Below are 24,930 nucleotides of genomic sequence, written 5' to 3'. Positions count from 1 at the left end.
ATAACACCCTCCAATTCCATTCACGTTGTTGCAAATAGCAAGATCTCATTCCTTTTGATGGCTGCATAATATTCCATTGTATATATATACCACATCTTCTTTATCCATTCATCTGTCGATGGACATCTTGGCTCTTTCCACAGTTTGGCTATTGTGGACATTGCTGCTATAACCATCGGGGTGCATGCACCTCTTCGGATCCCTACATTTGTATCTTTGGGGTAAATACCCAGTAGTGCAATTGCTGGATCGTACGGTTGCTCTATTTTCAACTTTTTGAGGAACCTCCATACTGTTTTCCAGAGTGGTTGCACCAGCTTGCATTCCCACCAACAGTGTAGGAGGGTTCCCCTTTCTCCGCATCCTCACCAACATCTGTCGTTTCCTGACTTCTTAATCTTAGCCATTCTGACTGGTGTGAGGTGGTATCTCATTGAGGTTTTGATTTGGATTTCCCTGATGCCAAGCGATGTTGAGCACTTTTTCATGTGTCTGTTGGCCATTTGGATGTCTTCTTTGGAAAAATGTCTGTTCATGTCTTCTGCCCATTTCTTGATTGGATGATTTGTTCTTTGGGTGTTGAGTTTGATAAATTATAGATTTTGGATACTAGCCCTTTATCTGATAGGTCATTTGCAAATATCTTCTCCCATTCTGTCGGATGTCTTTTGGTTTTGTTGACTAACAAAACAGGCTTTTAAAGTTGGGTCAAGGACACAAGACAACAGGGAAAGGCCGTCATTGAGGAAGACAGCACAATGTTAGAAAAGCTTTCCAATCCCAGTCTTTCCTGTTTCCTTGAGCAAAGAGAATGTTTCTTTCCCATGTTGGAAAGAACAAAACAGACAATTTCAGAAGGAACCTCTCCACAAGAAAAGTGAGAAGAGAACGAGGAACATGCAAGTATTTTAAGTGCCGCTAGATCTGCAAACATACCCATGTACAACCTCAGAGGCACTGCCAGGGGTCTGTGAGCAACCATGAAGAAAGAACAGAGTTCAGAGTTCAGGAGGCGGACTTTTTTTAACTTTTCAAGATGAGGAAACTGCAAAGCAATGAGTTTGATATCAGTTTCGGCCATCAACTGGAAACAAATAAGTGAGCACTTATGAGGTCTATGTGATCATTAAGAGCCAACAGGGATTCACCACAACTGACCATGGAAGCAGTCATGGAGGGGGCGTGGGGCACTCACCATGGATCTTCTTCACTTGGATGGGGTCCCTTGACCCTGGGAGCAAGCGAGCTGGCAGCTGGAGACAGACAGAAGGCACACTGTTGAAGCAGTCAGGTACCTTGGAGGAGAGAGAGAAACAGGGCTACTACCATGGGCTAGAGACCAACCTCGTGTCTGGATGAAGGGAGAGGAGGAAAGGGGCAACAAAGAACACAGAGAAGCGAAAGAATGGGGAGAAGAATGGTAAGGGAATCTACAAGTCCAGCGAGAATAGTTTTAAGGAATGCGTGTTGACCCAAGGTCAGACACTACAAGGTGGTGAAAGAGAAGGAGGATGGGGATGGACCATTGGCAGGAAGTACTTCTGTCAGCAAGAGGGGCCCCGCCCTAGGCCCCTCCTTGTCCTCCACTCACACCTCAACCCACAAGAGCCCACAGGACCCAAGCCCTTCCTGGGTTCCTGGATACGTGGGGCTTCAGAATTTCCTGCACAAACAGCCCTGAGGTCTTAACTGGCTCTGTCTTCCTGAAGACATCGGCCACAGGGTGACTCGTGGTGGGGGCTGGGCATGCAGCCTGGGCCACACCTGCCAGATGTGTGAGAGGCTCTCTGAGGAGGCAGGAATCTGGGATGAGAGGAACAGACCTACCAGGGGTGTCTGAGAGTTCCAAATCCCCACCTTCCAGATCTTCATACAGGTGTTATTTGTCAAAAGGGTGAAACATATTTTCTAACAGTTTTTTAGTTTGATCTGTGACTTTTAAATATTCAAACAAGTGACATGTTTTTACACTTTCCCTGGGCCAACAAGTTAAGGGACTATTCTAGGACAAGCTCTTGGGTCCCAAGTTCAGAGTGGGCATCACAGAACACTTTATCAGTAGGGTGGAAGGAAATCTACCAATGTGATGTCAAATGTAAAATGAAGGAGTGGTGAGAACTCTCATCTAAGAAGCCTGACCTTGCAAACAGAGTACGTCTGTCAAAGCCTTCTTGGAACCAAGCACCTCGAAAGCTCAACCTCAGGCTCCCCAGTATCTGGTCAGGGGTCTGATGCCAAATATATGGGTGAGTGTGGCAACAATGAATAAACAGGAGACTTCACTGGTACCACATTTGAACAGGAATATTGCCAACTACAAGCTCGAATCTAAGAATAGAGGGAAGGAAAATAAACATCTGGATGCTTCCTGTAAATTTTCAAATATATATTACAGATTATTGCAGGCAAATGGGTATTTGCCCCAGGAGAGAGAAGGCTAATAAAGGCTTAAAAGGATTGGATATGACCTCTATCACTCCAAAGCTACAACTAGTATCTAGAAAGATCCTTTTGACCACAAGAATGCCTCATTATTAGAATGGAATTCTTTGGCTGATCCTCTGGTCCTCTGGCCCCTGTCACCAAACGAAGTCTTGAGACAGGGTCTGAAATGCTGCTGTAGGTAACATTGTGGAGAGAATTCTGGACTGACAGAGGGGTTCGTCTAGGGATAGTAACAGCTAAGAATTGTTTAAAAATGAAGACATTTCATTCTTGAATACATGACTATGAATTACATCAATCTATCTTTGATCATTGAAGAAATTAAATGCCAGTCCATAAAATATAGGAGTTAGATCGGATGGTCATTGATATAAGCAAAATCATCAGATAGCATTTGGAAGTTGTGTGGCTGTCTGAGGGAAGATATTTTGACATTTCCACAGTGGTCTGAGTGGTTGCCCGTCAAGGTGGCCCCAAACTGAACCCACTCAGCCGACCTGGCCTTTGTCTTCCACTTAGAACTCTACTGTTGCTGAAAATCAGCTTTGTTTTGACAAGGCCAGTAGGAAATGGAGCATTTAAAGAACCTTGCTCGAGTAGTGACATGTTAATATTTTGTGTTCAAAAATTAAACCTTGAATTTAAAATATGAAATAATTCATTTCTGAGATTTTACAAAACTGGCCCAAGGGCAAATAGACTTTCTCTCATAGGTCCTTAAATTAATGCTGCACAGGCTTGTAAAGTCATCTGTTTTCCAGTGCTCTTGTGTGTGAGAACCAGAAGGCAACGGCTTTTCCCCCTAAACTTATGTAATCATTCAGCACATATTTATTGAGTATTACCCTCGTGCTGGACACAGTTCCCAGGTCCTAGATGAAGCTGTGAGCAAGTGCCTGTTCTCATGGAGTCTGTGTTCGGGGTGGGAAAAGCAGATATTAACAAATAATTAAACGCAACAGAAATTGTGATAGGCACCACACATCTGAGCCTGAAAAATGTTCTTGGTTTTTTGTTTTTTGTTTTTTGTTTTTTTAAGAGACGGAGGGCAGAAGGGGCAGAGAGAGAGAGAGGGAGAGAGAGAGATTCTTAACACAGGCCTTGATCTCACAACCCTGAGATCATGACCTGAGCTAAAATCAAGAATCAGATGTTTAACCGACTAAGCCACTCAGGCTCCCCTAAAGATGCTTTTTAATTCAATTTAATTAGTTGCCATTGATAGAAGCTTTGTGTGGCAACACATTCACATTATCTTTTTTGGAAAATACAATGATATACAGTATGGATATAAAGACTGGCTCTCCCACCAAAGAAAGCCCATGGTCCTACTCCCTTTTTGTTAATTTTTCCAGTCACTCCACGATGCACACTTTTAACTTCTAAAATTTTGTGTTGCTTTTGTTTTGCTGTTGTGCATAGATTTTTGGTGTCTTTATGGTAGCATATTTTCTCCCCCAAACACAAGAAGTGTGTTCAAGTTGAACAGACTTGAACTTATTATAAGTTTGAGGATTAAAATAATGCGGCATATGAAATTCTGAACTTACAGCATCTTTATATGCAAAATCTAATAGTCATTTTTGTTAAATCATCATGACAGGGCAGAAAGTAGTTTGCAATGCATGGAGTCTGGGATTTAGAGGTAGAATTTCAGGGTAGAATTGTCAGTTAGCTCTGTCATTTGCTTCACTCACAACGTGGGTGACAAAAGGCAAGTAGCCTTTAATATTACAAAGCAGCCACCAGTAAAAAAAAAGAGCTCCCTCCACCTCCTGCAAAAACAACGACAAAAAAAAGATCAGCTCTGGTTCAACAGAATTATGAGTCGTCAGTTCTCTTCTTTGACATCTTTGTGGAATACTTGTTTTTAAACCACAGCTTGTTTGCCGTAATCATCCATCTGTTGATTGTATACGCAAGTGATGCCCTTACTGTGTGTTACGGCTGACTCAGAAGGCTAAGCAGAAGGTACATTAAACGGTTGCTAACTGTCCCTTTTGTCAAAAATTTGAGTCAGTTTCCCTTTTGCATATTTAGATAATTGGATGTGCCTGGAGATCGGGGGCTTCAGTTATTTTTCCTGATTGCCTCTATTCATTCACTTTGTAAATATAGATATGTAAAGGATGCAATTCAAAATGACCAGTGAGATAAAAAATACCTTCCACCAAGTTCAAAGGTAAAAACATGTCATGAGGTTTTATGATATCAAATAAAAATATCAAATTGCTTATTAATCACTTGAGGTTATTGGAGTGAGTAAATGAATAAATGAATTAATAAAAGGCAACAAACTTAAAGCCTTAAATGTATACTAACCATGCTTTTCTAAGCATGAATGATCATGTGAACATATATATGTGTGTATATATACATGTACTTTATAAACACACACATATACATACTTGATAATCTATTGTTTTTCAGCATATTGTCCTAATCATCCCAAATATGTCATTGGATCCTGGGCTGCTTTAGCGAAATTGGCCTCTAAATACCGAGGGTTCATGCAACAAGGATTTTCTGGGAGGACAGCAGAACAACCATCTCAAGCACAGTGTGACACATTAAGTGCCTCTCCTCTCCGGAGACTCTCAAAATAGCATCTACCATTCCCTAAAAGCCCACCGCGTACAAGGAACTCTACTAGGTGATATATATACAAACACGTAGATACCCACACACACTGTTGACAGCAACCCCTTAGTTAAATATTCCTGCTCCCGTTTTCACAAGTAGGAAGTGAAGGCTTTAGAGCTGATGCCGTGTCTTTGGCTCAAGAATGCACAGCTGGTAGTGGTGGAGATGAACAGTCACTTCATTTCCTTCTCCTGTTCTTCCTTCGTCGTTACTTCTCATCCCCTCCTGGGCCGGAGACATGGGAATGGAAGGAGGGGGACAGGCTGGGACTGAGAGTGCCACCCCCCCACCCCTGCACGTGGGGTAAAGAGACTATAGACTCCGCCCGTGGGGGAGGTGGCAGAGGGGGATCACAGGACAGGGACAACCAGGGAGATACCTCTTGTCTGGACACCAGTCGCTCTTCTCCAGACAGTTCAGGAAGGACCCCGCATCCCGATATGCATGCCCACACCTCACGCATTCTTGATTTTAGACACGTTCTTCATTCACAGGAGTGTGACCATTTAGTCTGTTCTTTCAACCCAGCTAGATTTGCAGTCTTCACATGCAATATGATACTTCTTCTTCTATGTGACATCCAAAATCGTTCTGGATGCAACACTGCCACTTAGTTGGTTTCCTCAGCAATTCTTTCTCAAGGAAAGACGACAAAGACTGATTCAAATGCCTGGCATCGTGCATCTTCTTCTATTCGGTGTTTCTCCCCCTAAACCATTGTCTAATATGTTTTCCAAGCAAGTTAGAGCTTCCCATTTGCCCTCCCAAAACAAGTCATGGTTTTTACCTTCTGATCTGCCAAGACTAGAGAAAGTGATAGGGTCCCCACCCCATCAACTGCGAAACCCACCATCTGAGACTCTTGGGATTTTTACTTGGTCAGTCACCTGCTAAAGCCAACATATTACGGAATTTCTTCTGATAAGGGAAATGGCTCAGCATCTAACCTTCATGTCTCTTTCTGTCTGTTTTTTGACCCCTCCGACAATCTCTGCCTTGTAATCTGTAGTTCATTGAAATGGCCATCGGAAGGTGCCCACCGGTTTGCAGTTCCAGTGGCTTGCGCTCCACACTGGCAGGTCTAGCTCTCACTGGCTGGATTTGGCTGCCTCTCAAGATTTCAGGGTGACATCAGTTCCCTGATGGGTCTAAGAAAAGTTGCTGGTTTTCAGTTTGCCCAAATTTTCCTGCTGTGAGGATGGGGGTCATAACTCCCAATCCGTTCACACATCAGAGCCAAAAAAAGAAGTCTTGACCTTTATTTCTTTAGACAGTAGATCACGTAGCAATCGTTTCAAGTAGCCACTTCCCTTTTAAATACAGGAAATTTTTACAAGAAGTATGAGCAGCCATCATTGGACGTGGAAACGCCGTGAAAATCATTAGCAATACATTCACTTCCTAATCTTTTGGTCATCCTGTGTTCCTTTCACATACATTCAAAACTGCTGCTGGAGATAGAGATGGGGATTATTCTTGGTGAAAGGATTTGGCGGTGGGAGTAACCAATTTATCCAGGAGCACAGAGCCAGCTAGTTAACATGGAACTAGAGCTTCCATCCAGGCCATGACTGCAGGAACTTTTTTATAAGGCATGAAACCCCCAATTTTGGTATTTCCCTTCTGGAATCCCTATCTCCAGTTGCTATTTTCAAGTGGTGGTGATGGCTGAAAGCTTTTCCTCAGAGACAATTGGAGGAAAGGAGAAAGGAAGAGAAGGTACTAACTCTGCTCAAGGCTGGATTTTCGCTGAATATTTAAAGGGAAAACTTGAATCTTTCCTTGGTTTGAAGTGAACATGCCGCAGAGCGGCAGATCATGAAGAGAGTGAGTGGGTGGTAAGTTGGGCCTACTAGGGGCTGAGTGGGGACAGGGTGTGATGGATGAAGAGTGAGCCCTGTTTTGAGAAAGAGATGCCCTTTCCCCTTCTAGTCTGGAGGAGTAGAGAGGGATAGATACGGGGGCTCTGATTGGGAGGGGATGTGAAATTCGGGATTGGTGCACTTGAAAGCTACCAGCTGCATTCTCTGGAAGCTAAGTCCGAGGCAGGGGGTAAACTACTGGTGTTTATTGGGATGGCACCTGGGAAAGGGGGGAGGGGCAGATTGGGCAGAGTAAGGAGTCACACTGTCATTCAGGCCTGACAGAGCCTGGGAGCAAATGCAGCCCATGGTGGCTAGGCGGTCCCCCTCCCTGTCCTGGGCAGCAGGTTGGGGTCCCTGGAACGCATGACCTCAGATGAGGCAGCTGTCTGCAGCTGAGGGCCCAGCTCTATCACCGTCATGCGACAGCTCGGCCACGGTCCTTCCTTGTGGGGCGCCGGGGCCCTCACCTCCACATTCACAAGAGCTTTACACCTGGGTCAGGTGAGCTCTTATTGCACTAGAGGTTAATTAAGAAGGACGGTGATGGTTTGGAGAGTCCCCAAGGGTGATGAGAGAGGTGCTGGCCAAAGAAAAGTGAAGGGCCAGCCATAGCCAGGAGCCTGGCCAGGAGAGGGCCCCAAAGCAGCACCGTACTCAGCAGGGACACTGTTTTGGGTAGATGGCGTGATTTCTGCTAGACTTCTAGCCCTGCTTGCTGCACTAGCAGTGACTGGCTAGACCGGACCTGGAGAAGGAAAAGCAGGTGCAGGGTCCTGGGGAGCATGAGAGGTGAGAGGTCAGAAAAGGCCACTTCACCAATAAGCAATAAGCAAAGCACCTCCGTGGCTGGAGGTCGGAGAAGAGGCCTCTGGGAGGAGAGAAGGGGAGGGTAGAGCAGGAGCCCCTCCCAGGTGCCACTGTTGCCCCGCTGGGTGACCATGAGCACATGGCAGGGGACTCATCCACTGTGGGCATGGCTAATACCATGATGACAAGACAGCCACCCATCCCTACACTTGTCACCTTCGCATCTCAGCAGCGAGTGACAGAAAATAAAGGACATGAGGTGTAGGGTACATTCGAAGATGATTTCACTCTGGAGAAAATATAGTGTGAGGAGGGCACGGGGGTGAAAACAGGCTGCAGTTTCACACAGGGCCGCCCCAAACACTCTCACTGAGAAGGTGACATTTGAGAAAGGACTTGAAGGAGGAGCCCTCCATGCAGATGTCGGGGCCAAGAGCTCTCCGGAGAGAGGGAGCGGCAAGTGCAAATGGCTGGAGACATTAGATATTTATTTATTTATTTGAGACAGACTGAGAACACGAGCAGGAGAGGCAGGGGGAGAGGGAGAGAGAGACTCCACACTGAGCAGGGAGCCCGTCACGGGGCTCGATCCCACGACACTGACATCATGACCTGAGCTGAAACCAAGAGTGGGAGACTCAACGGAGTACGCCATCCAGGCTTGCCACCACAGGCACATTTTAATAGGAGCCTTTTCTCTGTCATTTCGAGAAAAGATCTCCCCTCAGGGACCTGAGGGCAGAGGATGCTGGGCACCGTGAGGATTTGACTGGTCCAAGTAGACAACCGTGGCTCCAGAAGATGACCCATTGCCATGCGCGTGTAGGCTATGTGTGAGGAATTTGGAGAAACAACACTGTCCATGCAGTCCTCCTATGCCAGGCTCTTTCTTCCTCCTGGTGCCTCCACCCCTCCTGCTCACACTACTGAATCCCGTGTGTGTCTTGTGTTTCTAGTTTTGTGATTTTGAAACTCGCCTCCACACAAAGTTTGCGTCTGTCCATTTCCCACACTGATGTTCCTGTGGCGACCACAGTTACAGGTGCCCCTCCTGTGGTCTCTTAAATAGCTTGATCCCCTCACACGTCTTCCCTTCTAACTAATGCCATATCTGTCCTTGTTTATTATATTTTGTTCCACCTACCAGGTGTGCCAGGTAATTATCTAGTCTTCTGTGAAAGATGTTTATATTGGAACTCTCATTGACATCAATCCTTGAAGTTACATCTTAGGAGAATGTTAGAATACAAATCCTGAAAACAGGCTAATTTTAAATTCTGGTTCTTATTTTACCTGGCATTAAAGTAAGTCAAATCAGTTTTTCTCAAATTTGAGAGATGTGAAGGACAACGTTTTTAAAAAATCCTCTAAAATCAATAAGGTTGAATAAAACTATTTCGCAAAATAATCTCTCTTAAATCTGTCTAGATATAAATTTAGACATAAACATTTTATGCTTATACAACTGGAAGGCCCAAATGAAAATCAGTAAATTAAATATAAATAAAAGAACAAAACCAAAAGCATTCCAGTTAAATTCTGTGAATTTCATATCGCAGATGTTGGCATTTTGCTGAAACTAAATTGTTGCCTGGGATGCAACCAAGGCCCTGGCTGGTTGGCCAGGTTCCCCTGAACTGCGCGTGCCCACATCGCTGTACCCATGGTGCCTCTCCCACGTGAACCTCCTACACTTGGTGCCAGTCCGCGGGCCCCCTGCTTATTGGAAATGCATGCCTGGAATTCTGCCTTGGCTCTTTCCTTATGGGTTTCACAGAACCTCTTCTTCCCAAGATGATCTAAAATTCTAGCACCGAGATGAGGCTGAACTTCCACCATAGTTCTTAGTTGAATTGTGGCCAACCAAATGATCCAGCATGACTTCTCCTAACTGTTTAGATAATTATCAGAATAGCAATTCTGATATGAACGTCTCAAAAAGAACCTTCAGACCACATGTCCGTGGCATCGAGTTGGACAAACACAGTTCTAATGTCAAGGATCTAGCTTCCCTTCTTTATAGCATTGGACGTGCCGGAGGCAATTAACATACTGTGTTTTCCACCAAAATATTCATCTAAGGATTTTCATTTATTTTCTTGGTCTACTATCAGATGGTGACATTGCCTGTTTAGATTTTGTTTATATTTTTAAAACTCTTTTGTACTACTTTGGTAAGCATTTGTAAACCACTTTTGCAAGGTCTGAAATGTTATAGTATCAAAGACAATGTCAAATATAACATCAAACAGCAAAACCGTGTTTCAGCATTTTACATGACCACAGAATTTCTGAATTGGAACAGACCCTGTCAAATTCATCTCTACAATATCCTGCAGAAATAGTCATTTAGCCTGTGTCTGAAAACCTGCAGTTAGTAGCTCATCAGGCAATGTATTCCATTTTTAAGTTAGAAATTTCTTACTTTTGAACCAAAGTCTACTGATGTCATTTTTGCCTCATAGTATCTTTTTTTAAGATTTTATTTATTCATTTAACAGAGAGAGAACACAAGTAGGCAGAGTGGCAGGCAGAGAAAGAAGGAGAAGCAGGCTCCCCACCGAGCAGGGAGCCCATGCGGGGCTCCATCCCAGGACCCTGGGATCATGACCTGAGCCGAAGGCAGACGCTTAACCAACTGAGCCACCCAGGCACCCCTGCCTCTTAGTTTTAATCCTACCTTCTAGGATAAAACACAAATCTAATCTCTCTTGCAAAGGATAACTCCTTCACCTCCGTGAAGATGACACCTCCCTCCTTCCTCAGCCTGCCCTCCCCAGACAGACGTCCTCTCCTCGGTACTTTATTCTTACATCACAAGGCTGAGTAACATGAACGACAGCACAGTGATTGCTTTGGTGCATTTTGCATACAACCCAATTCCTTAGTAGAAGCCTCAAGAGATTATGTAATCCATAGATTGTATCTAAGAAGTGAGCTTTTATATCAATTTTTGTTACCAGAGTTAATATTATAAATGACTACAAACTAATACATACAATTTTTCAATTAAAAGGACAGGGATAGAACATAATTAAATTATGACTAAGCATGTACCGGCATGCATACATATAATTTATTTACTTATTTCTGTTTACAACTGGAGGAAGAAAATGGGAAAGCCTAAAGAGGCTCTTACCGACCGGGTAGAATGGAAGGTCATGGGCACCCCGACTATCCTGGCTCTCTTCCCAGGTCCTTTCCATAAGAACCCCTTTCCAAACCGAAAGACAGGATCCTTCTAGCCTTGACAGAGCCTCCTGGAAGAACCAGGCAAGGTTCTAAACTACAACCAAATCCCGTGAAGATGCGATATCCAGCTGCCCCATCTTCCTTCTTAGTTCTCTGTGTGCAGCACCCTCCCCCCCAGAGCGAGGAAACAGGATGTGGTAAATAAGCACAGTGAACCTATACTCACCAACTCTCCCACTCCAGCCCCACAGAATCCTGGCTCTCTATGAGGGACAAGTGACGTGCTGGGGAGAAGTAACATGGTGGCCTAAAGCCCCACAAAGGCCGGGTCACCATCAGGAGGGAGAAAAGGCTTGGCTGCGCTCACCTGCTCCTTCCCAGTGTCACAGTGGGGGACCGGACGGCAGCCGTAGTGCCTGCCCTCCAAGGTGTGGCCTTTGAGTAGTTGCTTAGAATGTGTTGTGCAGGTGGGGGTCTGCGTCCCCCCCCAACAACACCGGACGCTGCTAGTCATACGTGCATGTAAGAACCCATTACCGCACCGAATGGGAATAACGCGTTTGTGATTCATTCTGTTCTCCAACAGCTGGCTGCCCCAACTCCTTGATTAAAGAGCTCCATCACTTCAGGATTCTTGGAGAAGAGCAGGTGAGTGGGCCTCTCAAAGGCAGTGCCAGCGTGTCACGAAAGATAGACACTAATGAGACAGTTTGGGCTCTCTCCAGGGAGGCAGAGTGTGTCTCCTGACCCTTGGTGCCCTAAAACGGGGAAGAAAGCCACGCTGCAGATATGTGTGAGGACGCTCTTTTCCTCTTCTATCCATCAGACCTGAGAGGTTGTTCATTGGTACATCTGCTATCTGCCGGAGCATTTCATCTCAGGATGCTGGCGGTAAGCAGGGACAACGTGGTGGCAGGAGAGCCAACAAGTTAGTGTCCGGACACATGATGGGTAAGAGACCAGGCACCACAGACGGCCCTGATGTGATGTCTGCGGGTGAGGGCGCCAGCCCCTCTCACCAGACCTTTGCACGGTGTGCACCTTCTCCGTATCTCACTGCAACTGCTTTCTCTACGGATACAAACGTGTGACGTATATACATACAAAGGATGGCCCATTAAAAGTAGATTACTTCAGTACTGTGGTGCTCGGCGACATGTCAGATTTTAAAGGGATGTGCTAAGTAAATAATTCAGGGTGCCGAATTACACACACACACACACACGCGTGCGCGCTTTGCCTGCGTACAAATAAATTTCTTAATCTTTGTATAGAATTACAGCTTCCATAGTATTATGTGAAATCTTGATGTCAAGTTATTCTTGAAATACTCACACCAAACTTGGGGCGTGACCTACCTCACCCTCTCTTACTGGTTTTTACCCCCAAAGGTCATCTTTGTCACATCTGACCAGGGAACGTGCAAAGGGAGATGAGTTTTGTCGATGAGTTTGTGGTGGGGGTGTTTTTCTTTGGTATGTGTATGTTGCAAAGTTGGACACCTGTGTCCAGTATTAGATTAAAAACAGAAAGGAGCTAATTGGGGGAGGATAAAAAACTAGAATTATTTCCAATTCCTTGATTTAACAGATTTCAGAATGTCTCCTTTGTGTTTTCATACTGCCGATTCCAGAATTCAGCAGGCATAAGTGTTTATTCAAATATAAGCAAAATCAGTTACCCTCCATTGCAGGTAAGAGTTAATAACTGACTCCCTCAAACATACCTATTTAGGAAAACACATGCATCTCCCAGCCATTTTCCTGTGAAAGCCTGAGAGATTTCTTAAAGTAAGAATTACTGATTGTTGCCCTGACATTTCCACTCAGATAATGGAGCCTTCTCTTCTAACTTGTACCAATATTTGCAAATTATTTCCCTATTTGTGTTAGAGTCATTGGTGATTAGTAGGGAAAGAAGCCAACTATAATCATCTTAGATTTGCATACAAGTCAGGCCACTTTGCATTCTCCTAGAAATTTAATCGAGCCATAATCAAAATCAATATTACTCTGATTAGTTGTGCAACATGGGAACAGGGTGCACAGCAGTATTGATCTTTATTTCCAAAAAAAAAAAAAAAACTTTTCCTTCCTTCCTTCTTTCCTTTCATTCAGCAGATACTCACTGAGCACCCCCTCAGGTGCTATATGCCATTCTCGTTTTTCGGGATATAGGAGTGAAAAGGTGGAAAACCGTTATGCTATATACACACAGACATGTTCAATATACATTATGCTAGGTGGTTATTATGGCCATGGAGAAAAATAAAACCAAAAAGGGGGTAGTGGTAACAGGCAGAAGAGGTGAATTTTCTATAAGGTGGTCAGGAAGAACCTCACTGAGCAGGTGATTTGTGAGTGAGGACCTGAAAGGAGTGCAGGAAAGCATCCTGGTGACGTCTGGAAAAGGAGCTTTCCAGATAGAGAATAAAGCGAGTACAGAAGTTCTGACATGACCCTCTGTAATGCTCATTTCACGTAAAAAGCATTATGAAACACGAGGTGTGGTTGGAGTAAGGTAGGAAGAAATCCAGGAGAGTGCACTGGAAGCCAAAGGCAGGAAGCATTTCTAGGAAGGAAGGCTGATCATCCGTGCTCCATGAGACCAAGCAGGCACCGGGTGAGAAATGAACATTGGAATTCGAAACTTGGAGGTCCTTGGTGGCCTTGACCAGGGGATGGCGGGGCTGAAAGCCTGCTTGAATTGGGTTCATGTGCAGAAAAGGAAGAGGAATGGGAGAGAGCAAATACTGGTGACTTCTTTTTTAAGGAATTCAGCTGTAAAGGAAAGCCAAGAATGAGGCAGCTGGGGTGGGGGAATGTGGAATCAAGATCCTTTTCTTTTTTTACAGGACAAGCTGAGGCATGTTGATGGGCCAATGGGAGTGACTCTGTAGAAGAGTAGGGGGTTGGTGATGCAGGGGAGAGGAGAGACCGTCGGGAACAACATCCTGGCTCACAGCCGCTGAGTAGAGGCTCCACCTGAGACACGAGTAGGGATGGCTCAGTCTGGTGGCAGTGGGGATGGCTGAATATGCAGGGTGGTTGCTACTGCTGTCCCTCTTTTCTCAGTGAAATGCGAGGGACAGCTGGCAGCTGAGAGCACACATGGGGGCAGAGCCTTCCAGGGAGATGAGAGGATAGTGAAATCGTCACTTAGGAGGGTAGGGAGTAATAAACTTGGGAAAGGAATGAGTTTGGAGCGAGATCCGTGAGCCTGGTGTCTTTCTGTCACATTCAACTATATAGGCACAGATGCAGAAAACAGAGAGCTGGGTTCAACCCGGAGTTTGGTTTTCAGCTAGGAGAGCGGAGAGGTGGGATGAGAAGAGACTGGGTGGGAAAGGTAGTTGGTGGGTGGTTGGTTCCAGGTCCCAGTGGGTCCAAAGAGTTTTGGGAATTTAAGGACTAGCAAGGTTTAGCTGGAAAAGCAGGTGTTGGCTGAAGAATGGGATCCTTGACATTGAGATTGTGGAGGCATGCAGGGACTGGCAATGGTGGGGCCAGGGGAGGGCTGGGAGTGCTGATGGCCGAGTTAGGATAGAGGAAAAGTTGACTGCAGAAGTTGAGGTCACGGACTCAGGAAGCCAGGGTGTCGGAAGTGTGGCCCATGTGGACATTTAGACCCTCCAGAATTACCACCAGAGCCAATTTGGAGAGAGTTCTGTTGAGTCACAAACTGAAGCTTCAAGAAATGTGGTCAGGAGGGAGCAGGGAGAGAGTAAGGGGGCGGGGGGGGGGAGATTGGGGAGAGGGAGGTGGGGCTCCAGAGCTGCCTGCAGATGGAGAAAGAGCACCCAGTGGAGCCTGATGGTTCGAAATTCAAGGCTGGAGGATTGGTTTCAGGAGAGAAGAGAACTGTTCGACTTGGAGCATTGTGGAGCAATGCTTGGTAGTACAAAGTGTGCAGAGAACATGTGAGGGAGCTTCCGAGGAAGTGGTGTCCCAGGGCAGGAGCCAGTTTCAGGGAGGGAAGAACGGGAGAAGGACCCTGGGAGTGGTTTGAAGTCACAGGGGCGGGAGTCGGGAAAGCTCAAGGACAAAAAGGGCAAAGGGGTGCACAGAGCCACGTGTGGGGGTGGGGTCAGACTGGAGAATGACAGGGGAGCCAGGGACTGCTTTGGGGACTGATATAAATTGGATGTGTCAGTCTGGGACATTTCTATCCTGATGATACATGACAGAAACTGGTGGCCTCAGGGCAGATGGTGCTGAGGCTCTGGAGAGAAAGCCGAGCGGTCCAGCCCCACTGCTCCTGCGGGTTGGAGTAGGGCGGCCGCTCCCTCTCCAGGAGCTGATGAAACATTCAGGCTCTCTATGGATGCTGGAGGCAACTTTTATCACTTGAAAAAATGAAATTTTATATTAATATGTGTTACAAGTGCCCTTGGACACATCATTTCAGTCCCTCACTAATGTGGCTTTTCCATTTGTAGAAAAGGAAGAGAAATGGTCAGCCATCTCTTAGAATTTTTGGAAATAAATAGGATTGCAAAGTGACTTGCAAATAGTAAGTGCTACACTAAAATGTTTCTGATTTAAATACTATTTACATTATTTATACTCAATCACTAGATTGAACTAGTAGCAACAAGGTAGGCAATGAAGTAAGTGTGATGTGCACCTAAAAGTGAACTGGTAAGATGAACACAGATACTGGTTAATTACTGAATCCACTGCTGGATGGTGGAGATGCTTATTGGTCATCTAATTTCTTCATATGTGATTCCTTTCCATTTTCATCAGTCCCTAATAGGCACTTGATTTTTGAGATCTAGATTAAAAATAAATCATTACACACTATAAATAATTTACCTTCCTAAAATAAAAATACAATTAAAACTCCTTGGAATTTAACATATAACCCATTTACATTAGCTTCTTGGCCCCATGACTTGTGTTTATAATTCACATTCATAAAGCACCTTTGATGCCCCCAAGTCCAAACTACTTGGCAAAGATGTTATCACATAGTAGGTCATAAGCGACTCCAAAGTTTAAGGTGAGCCTTAAAAGAAAAACAACAACCCACCAGGAGTGATATCTGGCATCAGTCCCTAGGGCTGTGAGAGCCTTCAGAAGAACTGCGTTTCCAAAGTACCTGCACTTACACCAGCTTCCCCCACCCCAGGTTCAATCAATTTTAAGGAAACAAAATTCATTTATTCAACAAACATTTTGTGAATACCTTTTTTGTACTATTACTGTGCTAGTGTTAGATACAATGGTAAACAAGGAAATCACAAGAACAAATCATGGTAAATGCTAAGAAGAAAACAGTGATTGAGATTTAACCTAATTGAGATAAGGAGCTAAGGAACCATGAACCGTAAAGGTTGAAAAGGCACCACTGTTCACTGAGCTGGGATCTCAGTATGGGATAGAAGAACATTCGAAACAGAGGGAAGTGTATGTTCAGTGACCCCCCCACCCAAGAGGTGAAGAGATTGTCCTGTTCAGGCCACTAAATAAAAGCAATGTGGCCGTTAGATAATGAGCAAGAGGGACAGTGATGAAAGATGAAGACCATCCACACCATGTAGGCCATGGTCAAGATTTGTATTTAATTCTATTTTCAATGGAAAATTCTTGAAAGTTTAAGGAGGGGGCGGGCATTAACCAAATTACATTTCAAGAATGTCAGTCTTGGTCCAATATGGACAGGGTCTGGATCAAGACAGTTGGCAGAGGAAAGAGAAAGAAGTGAATATTCAGAGGTCGGATGAAAGGTCTCAGGGATTGATTAACTGTGGGTCAGGGACATGAAGGAGTCCTACAGTTTTATCTTACCGAGGTGTGTAAGATGGTAGGAAGGTGAGGATGGAGGTGAGGAATCCGGGGCTCAACTCTGAACAGATGTGATAGGCCTGAAACATTGAGAAGGAGGCAAGTTGGGATTTGGATGTGTGTTTTGGAATTCAGAGGAGATGGAGGTCAGGGGTCAGAGATGGAGAGATAAATGTGGGGTCTCTGGCATGCAGGCGATATTTTATTTTTTTTAAGTTTATTTATTTAAGTAATTTCTACACCCAATGTGGGGCTTGAACTCATGACCCTGAGATTAAGAATCACATGCTCTTCCAACTGAGCCAGCCAGGCACCCTGGGCAGATGGTATTTTAAATCCATGGCAATTGCAAGGTGCAATTGCACCTTGCAATCACAAGGAACCATGTGAACCCTAAGGAGCCCCAACATTTGGAAATGTGTTTGAGGAAATGAAAGCCTAGGAAAAGACAGGGAGGGGGAGGGGAGATGATGAGCACCACGGTGCCTCTCGAGGAAGTCAGAGAAAAATCCCCTTCCTCTGAAGGTGAGGCGCTTGAGTTTGGAGGCCATCAGAAGTACTGATCAAAACCACTTCTCAGGGACTGTAGTAAAGGATAAATAACACGTATCCACGGGCCCCCTGCCCTATGCTGACTGCCCTATCAACAGCATGTGCTTAGTGGTCCTGTTTGCAAAACCTCCAGAAGTCTCTGGAGTCACTCCTGTGAGGAAAACAGTTCGAGGGAGCCCACCTTCATAGCCTCGCCCTCCTGGGGGCACTGCCATGGCCACAGAAAAGACAAGGGACGAAGCAGCCAATTGGTTTTGACCTCCTTTCCGGAAGATTCCACAATCACTGGATGTTGAAATACTTTCTGACATCATGTCATCAGGAACATCTGAAAAAGCAAAACCTTCAGGGCACCAGGCTGGCTCAGGCGGTGGGGCACGCTCGACTCTTGATCTATGGGTCATGAGTTTGAGCCTCACATTGGGCATAATGAGTACTTTGAAAAAATAAAATAAATTTTAAAAATTTTAAAAAAAGAAGAAAACCTCCTAAGTTGCAATCCAGGGTACAGTCTATTGCTCCAATTACATTGCAGGTGGTGTTTGATCTGTTTTCTCCTTACATCTGATTTCAGCCATCCTAATGATTGTTTTTTCTATGCAGTGAACAAGGGCCAGCCCTTTCTCTAGCCAATTTACTCCATCAGTCGATGACAGATGTCCAGGGATAAAGAGAACATTATTAGCAACAGAACAGAGACTACAAACAGCAATGTGGCAGGCACGCCCACAGAGGCTGTCACCAACTCCCCTGGGGGCTAACTACCTGCAAATGAGGAAAAATAAGATTAAGGTTACTGAGAATTTAACAAGCGTTGTGGGTTTTTTTTTAATTCTAATACATATAGAAAATAGGACATCCTCTGCATAGCAAGGAGAAATGGACTCGTGATAAACGTGTGTTTCTCTATGAAGTTATTTGAGATTTTTTTTTATCCAAAGAGGAAATTCTATAATAAAGTGATTTTCATTATTTTCTAAAAGATGACTGAGGAATAATGAGCTGAAAAAAAATTTTGTTTAATAAAAAGGAAAAAAGAGAAAGTGGGCGCAGCTTGGTATTGGGAAAGGGTGGTCTTCAGAGCCATAGCCCTGATTTTCCATCCGGGATTGGGGGTGTCCTGCCTGTGTGAAGGCCAGCAAAGGACTGAACTGCTGTGTGACTCAGTGGCCTCATCTTTTAGTCCCCAGAGTAGACAGAGAATGCACTGCACGAGCTAAGTATTGACACGGTGTCTTGGCACAGAGGAGTAGTTCAGCGAACGGTATTTCTGATGGGGTTTTCTCTCTTCCACGCGGGATTCAGAGAGAGGACCCACGGAGGGAAGCCTCTGGATGCTTGTGGCTATGACTTCAGAGAAGCCAGAATTTAGGGAGGGGAAAGCAAGACAGGTCCCAGCCTGTATAGGGGTCATTTTGTAGCTGTACCTGAGTGCCCCCAAAAGGACACTCTGGAAAATTCCACGGCGGAACAAAAACAGCCTTCCTTCCCAGCTCAGAGGATTTGAAAAGCTGCCATGGAGCGCCTGGATTGCTGACAAGCTGTGACTCATTTTGACAGAACATTTGCCAGTTTTCTCAGATTTTCGATTTACCTAGTATTCCTGTACTTCAGATTTCCTGCAGCTTTTAAAATTTAGGTTCCTTGTTGCTTTCTTTTCTTAGGGAAGCATGCAAATCCAGTATCACAACAAAAAGGTCCGTGTCTTCCCACACAGGTCTTTTGGGTGGTTTTCCAGTGGTGCGAGATAGTCAGGTGCAGGTCCTTCCCAGCCTGACCCCTCGAGTGACCACGAGTCTTTAGCATGCAGTCAATGGCCAGCAAGAAAGGGGAAGCTAGCTGGCCCATGTGGGACTTGAACCTGAGACCCTTGCTTCATTATAGAACAATATTCCACCCAATTCAACTCTTCTACCTACCTATAGACCACCAAAAATACAACCTCTCTTTGATTATACTCGCCCATGATTCATTATTCAGATTCCTAAAATAGCAGCTTATGGAAACTTCTAAACTTTATATTTTAAAATGAATATTTTCCATTCTTAGGAGAATCCATGAGCATACACATAAATACTGAATAATTTACTCCTCGAATAAATAAAATATAAACCATAGCGATTAGTTGAGATTTTTACCTAGATAGGTCGTACTAATGGAATGCATTTTCACTATAATCTGATGAAATACAAGAAATGTTCAAAAATTTTTTTTCCTTAGGGGCAAAGTGGTATGCTTTTTGTTAATATTTATTTTCAAAAATTTTTGTGAATATCATGGTGTCCCTCTAGATTATCTTAGTTATCTGTCTGTGGATTATCCATTTTATGAAAGTATATCTATAAATTGGCAAACTAGTTTTAATGGCTGAAACAGCATTAGTTGGCAGGTAAGGATGGCTATGTCTACACATACAAAAGTGCATACACAGTCCCTCACTGTGAATCCAAAGACAAACAATAAATAAAGGATTTTTAGAGAATTTGCTTCTTTTGAACTCACCTGAGAATAGATTCTACACAGACTTAGCGCACATTACTAATTAATCACGTTCCTTCAGTTCTGCTTGTAAAATGCTCCCCATCGTTGATAAGTAAAGAAAGCCCTTGCATACGCCACAAGTAGTACCAACTGATCAGTATCTGTTCACTTTCCCCAGTTGGGGTCCATTTATCACTTTATCACTATTGTGTGTATTTTGCACTCAGATGAATATAGATATTCCGCTCTACTTAGTGCTAATTTGTTACAACTCTCTAGTAAATATATAGTCAGGTTCTTTCAATGCATTGTCAACATTGTGCCATAAGTGGCTGAAAGGAATCCATGGAAATGTGGGCCATATCTTGAAAGGAACCAAATAAGTATCTCTAATGACCTAGAGATAATCACACGTCTAATTTCTTTCCTTAGGGTATGAAGCTTTCTGTGAATACTAACTCATTACTGTCTTCAGGTCAAATGTTTGTTCTTATAAATTTCACAATGTTAAAAAAAAAAAAAGTAATGCACTCAGTAGGCATAGGTTTTATTTCAGATGTGTGTACTTTTTAATTATCAGAAATTGCCAGGTATATAAGTTAAAATATTTGTCTTCCTTTAGAAAAGAAGTTGTATGCTCAAATTCACTTGAGTGTATCACAAATAGAATGACTATAATAAAGTCATTTTTTATAAATTCCTTAGCTAATCAATGGAAAGAAGAGCATGATTTCACATTTCATCAGTATCTGAGGCCACTATGAATGCAGTCAGCAAGAATTTCTAAAGTGTTATTGGTCTTTGTCCATAGGTTAACTTCTTTGTAGATAAAAGCTATCGTCATAGTAGTAAAATTGCTTAACTAAATTAAATAGATAGGTGATCTGTCATTACATCAGAAAATAGCCAATTGCTTGAGAGCCATTTATTTAAAATAGAAATCCATCCTCCATCACTGTTATTAATTCCCATCGCCATTGATTATTTTGTTAGAAGTATTTAATTAATTGGTGCTCACTGGAGTTAGATTTCATTAATTCATCCTACAAGAATTTGTTGTTTACCAGCTATGGACAAGATACTATAGCAAATTCAGGAGATACAAATACAAAAAAGGATTGGGGGGTAGTGCAAAGGGTCTACAGTAAGGTCTGAAGGGACTGGATACTCCTGGACTCACAAAACTTAACCAGCCAAAGATCTCTTTTGAGACAAGGCCTCACACTGAGCAGAAATGTGCTTGGAATCGAAAAGGGGACGAGGGAAGAGGAAATCCAGTTAAAAGTGGGTAACGAAGCTGGAAGCTCATAGAAAGTGAGTTCCACCAACGAGAAGAGGAAGCGCTAGAACCACGAAGAGCTATGCTGGATCCTACTTGTTTCTAAAGTTGCAGAACTGATTTCATGTAAAACTGCAACAGCAAGAAGCAAAGTTAAATTCCATACAAAGTTTTGAAGAGTTACAGAGAATGAAGAGCAGAATGATGTCCTGAGACACAAGAAAAGTATGTCAGTCAGGTGGAAACTAGAGTAACTGTTTCAAAAGGAACCAAATGATTAAGAAATTATACAAATACACATAAATAACAGATATTGTCTTAAGAGAAATAGGAAGTGAAAAGGAAGAAACTTCTAAAACATGGAAGTAAAGTGAAATGAGATTCCAGAAAAGTTGACTGATGGAGAAGGTGAGTAAAGAAGATCCAATATATGTATACTAGAAATCCTGTAAGAAACACATCAAAGAAAGAAAATAGAGCAAACACTGAAAATTAAATTCAATACAGCTTCCTTGAATCGTGAAAATTGACCAAAAATGACCAGCACCAAGGTATATTCTAACAAACTACCAGATTCTAAAGAAAAAAAAAAAAAATCCTCTGGGCATCTGGGCAAAAAGATTATCAATTCAATGTGTAAAGAAAAAAAAATCAAATTGTATCAAGCTTGTAATGCCTTATACCAGAAACACATGGAATAAGACAGTAAAGATGCTCAAGGAGGAAAAACTGTGAGCCAAGAACTTTATATCCAGTCAAATTCATTTTCAAGAATAAAGGCCCCAAAAGAATGGTTACCCATACATAAGACCTCAGTGAATGTCTTTCCCATGCACTCCTTCTGAGGAATTTACTGGAGAATATCCTTCTAACAACCAAAATTACTGGAGAGACATCAACATAAGGACTGGTGGTGAACATGAGGGGTGTGTGTGTGTGTGGGTGTGTGTGGGTGTGTGTGTGTGTTTAGACCCAAGATAACATGAAAATTAAGAAAAAGAAAGCATAGTATGGAATGGCCATATGTTTCAACAATACAGATACAGTATAATTATTATAAAAATTTGGCAGAAGAAATGGTATAGCATGTAAAGATAATGTGAGGTTTTTAGTAATCATATTCATAGTGATATTGGTATTGTTATTCTAATATCCTTGTATATGTATGAGATCAAGCAAATGAGCTATTGTGGAATATTGTTTTCTCTTCCGTCATCCTCTGTGTTCTTAAGAACCAGTGTAGAAGAAAGGAGATACAGATGTAAAATAGCAAATGTTAAGAAAAGCCTTATAGTTCTGAAATACCTACCCTCTGAGCAAATTTCAAGTATACAATATAGTATTATTCACTGTATTACCATTGCACACACTAGATCTCCAGAACTTACTCATCTTGCAAAACTAAAACTTTGTACCCATTTTGGGTAGGCCAAGGAGTGAAGGTTGGACAGTCCAGTGGTACAGCACTGAGCTGAGCACCTCAGAGGGGTCCGATAGATATTTATTGAACTCATTCACAGTTGCATGAGGGGATGCACATAGGGGTGGGAGGGACTGAGGAGTGTCTTGCTCTCTCACGTAAGTCTGACCAAACTCCCACCTGGCTTAAATCCAACTTCCTGCCTACTCTGTACTTTGCAGCCAGGTATTGGAGAAAAACATAAAATTCTGCTGACTAGTTTTCCTTTCAATTCATAATCTCTGCCTACAAATAGGTTGTTAGTGCTGCCTAGCAATAATGCTGGCTCCCTCCATCCGTTCCCTCTCCCCTGATCATTGATATCTTCCTTCTCTTCTCAAATTTCCAACACCTCTTTTGTCTGCACCTGGGCCCAAATACTTTGCCTTCCTTCCTTTGCTAAGGATGGCGGCCTTCCCTCCTCAAGCCAAACCTTCTACTCATCCTTGCTATCCCACTCCTCCACCTGCCCAAGGACGGAGCTCACTTCCTAGCTGACATCATCAGTTCTCTCCTCTCTTCCCACTCATTCCCTTCAGCATACAAGCGTATTATTTCTCCAATTTCAAAAAATCCTTGATAGTCCCACTGCCCTCTTCAGCTGCTAGCCCATGCTCCTGCTCTCCTTTTCAGCCAAACTCCTACACGAAGAAGGACCCATTCCCACCTCTTAGAATTCTTTTCCTCCAATTCTGTCTTGACTCCATTTAACTCCACTAAGGCTTTTGGCTCCATGACTCCCCTGAAATGGCTCTTGTCAAGATCACAATGACATATGCATTTCCAACTCCAACCAGTTTTCAGTAATTGCCTTCTGTACGGCTCTTGAGACAATTTATCATGACACCCTCCTTGAAGAATTTTGTTCCCTTGGCTTCCAGGACACCTACATCCTTTTCATTTTCCACCTGCCTCATAAGCTGCTGCTTCTCAGTCCCCTTTCCTGGCTCCTTCTCATCTTCCTTACAAAAGTTAGATAGTCTCAGCCAGCCTCATGGCTATTGAGATAACACAGAATCAGATTGTCAAATCAGACTCACAGGAATCATAGATGTAACCTTGTGTCAAGCTTTACTAATAGCTTCAAAGATACGGGTAATAATGAGGTGCACACAAAGCACAGAGAAGTATGGGTTGTTTCTCAGCATCTTAGGGTGTACTCTAGGCCAGACTTAATAAATGAGGTTTCAGAGAAGTTCATGGAATGATCATTAACATGAAATCTCTCAATTATATAAACTGTCTCATCATTCCCCATCACTAGAGGAATCATTCATCATGGAAGCATTTCCTGCTTAATGTATTCCATAGTTAAGGAGTCTTTTCTAGTAAATACCATTGTATGGATGTACCATTACCATGTTTACAAAAGGATTTGACCAAGTCGTCTTTCTTTCTTTCCCGGGGCCAGAAAAATGAGAAAATGCATGAAAGGCCTGATGCTAACCCTTTTCCTCCCAGCCTTCCATGCACATATGATTTCAAAATTTGTATCTACAACCCACATCTTTCTCCTAAACTCCAAACTCATATATTCAATCAGCCACTCAGCATCTTAGCTGTGTAGCAGTTTATCAAACTGAAGATGAGCACAGTAGAAATAATGACTCCTTTTCCCAACTCCCAACCTACACACACACACGCTCATGCACACTCACACATATGCAGACACATCCCTTTCTTATAAGTCTTCCCATCTCTGTAATTCATTCTTTGTCTCTTTCTATGTGTGTGCGTGTGTGTCCTCTGTCTTCTCAGGCAAAAACATTACATTCCTGCTTGACTCCTTTTTTTTTCCTCATGCCATGTATCCGATCTGCCTAAAAATTTTGCCATTTCTGCCTTCAAAATATATCCAGCTGATCCCCCACCTCTACCACTACTTTGCTGGTTCAGGCCACTGCCATCTCGCATGTGGATCCCTGAAAACCTCCTTCCTGCCTGCTCCTCTGCTTCCTCTTTCTGTCCTTGCCCACGAGAGTCGATTCTGAATATTTCAGCCAGATGGCTGTCTTTAAAAGATTAGTCAAATGATGTCACCCCACAGCTCCAAAGTCTCCCGTGGTTCCCATATCTCTCAGAATGGCAGCCAGAGTTCTCCTAGTGGCCTTCAGGGACCTACACAGCCCAGATCCCCAAGAGCTCCCTGACGCATCTTATGTCATTTCCCTGTCTGCTGTCACTCAGCCACACTGGCCTCTGCTATACCTCAGAGCACCAAGAGCATTCTGGCTTCTGCATCTTGGTACCGCTCTGTCCTTGACCCAAAAGCCCATTCCCACAGGTAGCCATGTGGCTTGCTTTTCTAATCTCCCTTAGATGTTTGCTTCCATGTACCTTCTTTATTAAGGCATCCCCTATCCCCTAATCACCTCTTCAAAATTATAGTCCCCATTGTCTCCAAAATGTGCTGCTTCT

At 43.5% G+C, this 24,930-nt stretch overlaps 1 protein-coding gene across 1 annotated transcript in view; it reads left to right on the top strand.

Moving 5' to 3' along the window:
- PRKN (parkin RBR E3 ubiquitin protein ligase) overlaps positions 1-24,930 on the top strand; it is a 1,144,848-nt gene that overhangs the window by 977,970 nt on the left and 141,948 nt on the right. Inside the window, exon 9 of the mRNA XM_081829384.1 lies at positions 11,539-11,600. Coding sequence (XP_081685510.1) covers positions 11,539-11,600 — 62 coding nt within the window. The remainder of the gene's footprint in view (positions 1-11,538; positions 11,601-24,930) is intronic.

The sequence above is a fragment of the Leptonychotes weddellii genome, chromosome 8 (assembly GCF_054177405.1).
Source record: "Leptonychotes weddellii isolate Sample4059 chromosome 8, ASM5417740v2, whole genome shotgun sequence".
NCBI lineage: Eukaryota > Metazoa > Chordata > Mammalia > Carnivora > Phocidae > Leptonychotes > Leptonychotes weddellii.
The sequence above is the reverse complement of the archived record's forward strand: the minus strand, read 5'-3'. Positions and strand labels throughout refer to the sequence as shown.